Genomic DNA, 3,536 nt, shown 5'->3' on the forward strand with positions numbered 1-3,536 from the left:
TACTTAGGGACAGTTTCAGAACCTTGGAAAGAGATGGGTCAGGAAATGAGCCGCCTCCACCTCCACCTCCACCTCCACCTCCACCTCCGCCTCAGTGGCCTGGGCACCCTTGAGACTCTGAGTCTCCCCCTGGGCCTGGTGGCGTTTCCTGCGGGCACGGCGCTTATTCTTCCGGCCTCGAGGCATGATGACACAGGTCAGGGCCAGCAGGCGGGAGTGTGCGCAGGAAGGCAGGCAACGAGGGCACCTGGGGGAGGGACAAGGAGATGCTGTGAGCACCGTCAGTGGGTAGATTCCTCCCTGCTTTTAACCAGGGCCGCCTCTGCAGGGTCACTGAGGGCACTGCTCGAGGACCCACAGGGCTCCTGTTTTCCTCCTCAGCCTGTCCCCTGAGACCCCTGTGGAGGACAGTAGAGAGAGCCTTGGGGCACAGCCAGCCAGCCCTGCCTGGACGGTACGGGGGTGACAGTGGGGGCTGGCAGGAGAGGTAGGTCCCCGCGGTTCCCATTCAGAGTCAGGATGACAGTTGTTGCCAAGACTGCCCCAACCCCCCCACCCCATCCCCTCTGCTGCTCTGAAGTTGACACCACCATCTTCCTGACACCCAGGAGGAGGAAAGGAGGGAGCGTTCAGCCCACCACCGAAGGGTCCTGGGACCCTCCCTTCTGCTGCCTGGTGGCTGCCCCTTCAGAACAAAGCTCTGACGTCCCTTGGACCTGGCAGAGGAAATTACGGGCAGTCTCAGCCTGACAGTCCTTTCTTGGGAGTTTAAGGGTTGACAGGAGGGGACGGGCCATATTCTCTGTTGTCCCTTCTCTTCGGGGTGGGTGACTCCCTGAGTCCTCACTCGGGGTCCTCCTTGGACGGCCGGTGCAGCCTGGAGCTCCTCTTGCCCCGAGGGCCATCTGCTCGCACCAGTGCCGGCACCTCCTTGAGTCTCATTAGGAGGCAGTGAGGGTGACCACGCGGCCGCATGTGGCAGAGTTTTACCAAGCCTGCAGCGTGCGGCAGACAGGTCGAGGCCCTGTGGCTGGCGGCCCCACTGGCCCTCACTCAAGGGCTTGGGCTGGCTCTCGGGAGTGCTTAGGGACGCGCCTTCCGCTGGCCTGCACCTCCCCTCTCAGACAGCAGCCCTCCCTTCTCCGTGTGTGGCCAGAAGGAAGCGGCTGACAACAGGGGAGGGGTTCGGAGGTGCCCTTGCGACGGGGAGGACGGTCCTCGCCCTGACTCCTCCCGTGCCCTGGAAATCCTCCCTCTGCTGACCTGCGGCCAGCCCCTCAGAACAAGGCCCCCTCCTCCCTGGGTCTCCCGCGTCCATCTGTCCGGCCGTCCGTCCGCGTTCGCACTGAGGGAGCCCCTCAGTCTTTAGACCTGTCCGGAGGCTCCCAGGCCGACGTCAGGGGCGGGGTCTGCGTGGCCGCCATTCTGGGGTGTGGAGCCCCTCGGTCCCCACGAGAGTCCCGTCCTTCACTCCACAGGGCCTGGGGCGCTCCCTCTACTGAGCTGAGCCAGGGTCCAGCAGCCTCAGAGCGAGGCCTTCCTTGCCCGAGACCCCGCGGGGAAGCGGATGGACTTTGGGCCTAACAGCCAGGCCCGAGCCTCTTGGGCCGAGAGCAGGGGCGGGGTGGGCGGGGCCTGTGTGGCCGCCTCTTTTCGGAGGGAATGGGGATTGGGGGTGTCGGGGGCATGTCCCCGCACTTCTAACTGGGGTCACCTCACACCTTGACTCCTGACGAGACGTGGCACTCCTCCCGCGGCTCACCCTCGCCGGACGTCAGCTCTCAGAAATGGCGTCGCCTCCACAGAGCGGTTAGGAGGACGTCACTTCCGGTCCTGCGCTTCTGGGCTCCACGAGGACAACCGGCGCGGGCTGGAGCCGGGGCGGAGCGGACTGGGGCCGGGGGGCAGCTTCCTGCAGGCCTGGCACGAGGGCCTTTCATTGACTCTTGGCAGGTCCTGGGACTTTTCCCTCTGCTGAGCTGAGTCAGCAGGCGTCATACCTTGGCTCTCATTTCTGTCGGTGCCCCCAGCCGGAAGTATCTGGAGGCCTGAGCCTCACAGCCATGCCTGGGCACCCCGAGGCTGACAGTGAGGGCTCTTTGGGGCCCCCTCTTCTGTGGTGGATGCTGCCCTCAGCCCTGTCTCAGTGTCTTCTCTTGACTCCCTGCAGGTGCTGGGCTACCCCCCCGTCTGCTGACCTGAGGCCAAGGCCTCACATCAAAGGCATCAACCCCCTGAGAATGCTGGTGTGAAGTGCAGGCACATCTCATGTGGACGCTTCTGCCTAGAGCCTCCCAGAGATGGCTGCTGCAGGTAAGATGAGCTGAGGGGAAAGGAGGCGAGACTCTCTTCTGTGGTTTGGAGCCCGTCAGGTCTCACTCAGGGTCCTCACATTGACTGCTGGCAGGGCCTGCGATTCCTTCCTTCTCTGGTATGACTCCATCCCTGTCCCCAACCATGTTCCACAGGATCCCAGAGGAGTTAGTGAAGGGGCGCCTTAGCCTGACAGTTCTCACTGTGGTCTCTCTTTGTTGATATCAGGGGCATTGCCCAAAAGTTCAGAAATGAATTTCTGTCCTTTTGTACAACTACTGTGTTACTTGCTTTTCTCTTTTAGTCCGTGTGCAATAGTCTGTTAAGATGATCACTTTAAAAAGCCAGTTGTCATCCACTAAGGAAGTTTCAGATGGTTATTTCACAGCCTGTGGACCATACTGCCACATCCAGCCCGATCTTTGGTGTCCCATGTACCTGGCATATGGGCTCTGAAATGCTGCCTCAGATTCCTTCAATGAAGCAGTAGAGATTCATGGTCCCAGAGCACAGTGGAGGAATCAAGGGCTGACGTTTAAATGCTTTTCTCTAATCAATCCTGTCATCTGCCTGTCTTGCAGGCTACAGACATGTCTCGAATTCAGGGCATCCCCCTACCTGCCACACTCAGGTTCTAGTTCAGGGGAGACTTACTGTCCCTCAGGGATTATTTAGTTTTGTGTTTTTGCGTTTGTTGATGTTTTTTCTTTGTTCCTTCTGTAATGTTTCCATGGTTGATTTTGGGTACAGGAAACAGTAGCCAGTGTTTGATTGTCATTAGCTGCTATGGATAAGGTACTAAATCTGTAAATGAATTAAGGAAAATAGGTATTCTTACAGTATCTGTGCCTCACGAATACACATAACACACTATTCTGGTTGAGACTTCTTTTTCCTAAGTCAATCAGGAAATTCTTATTGTTGCCTCCATGTAGATTATCTACATTTTTGTATGGTTTCTTTCTAGGTATATTTTTTATATTGTTGCTTTTTTCTATGGTGTATTTTTTTTTCTTTTTTCTTTTTTTTAACATGTTTTTTGGAGTATAATTGCTTTACAGTGGTGTGTTAGTTTCTGCTTTATAACAAAGTGAATCAGCTGTACATATACATATGTCCCCGTAACTCTTCCCTCTTGCGTCTCCCTCCCTTCCTCCCTCACTATCCCACCACTCTAGGTGGTCACAAAGCACCGAGCTGATCTCCCTGTGCTTTGCGGCTGC

The 3,536-nt window shown here is 57.2% G+C and overlaps 1 protein-coding gene across 1 annotated transcript in view; it reads right to left on the bottom strand.

Moving 5' to 3' along the window:
* Positions 1-186, bottom strand: part of LOC103076033 (melanoma-associated antigen B4-like) — a 1,171-nt gene extending 985 nt beyond the window's left edge. The window contains exon 1 of the mRNA XM_007464181.1: positions 85-186. Within this exon, the coding sequence (XP_007464243.1) occupies positions 85-186 (102 nt within the window). The remainder of the gene's footprint in view (positions 1-84) is intronic.
* Between the last annotated feature and the right edge of the window lie 3,350 nt (positions 187-3,536).

This window comes from Lipotes vexillifer, unplaced genomic scaffold (genome assembly GCF_000442215.2).
Source record: "Lipotes vexillifer unplaced genomic scaffold, Lipotes_vexillifer_v1.1 scaffold1793, whole genome shotgun sequence".
NCBI classification, from domain to species: Eukaryota; Metazoa; Chordata; class Mammalia; order Artiodactyla; family Lipotidae; genus Lipotes; species Lipotes vexillifer.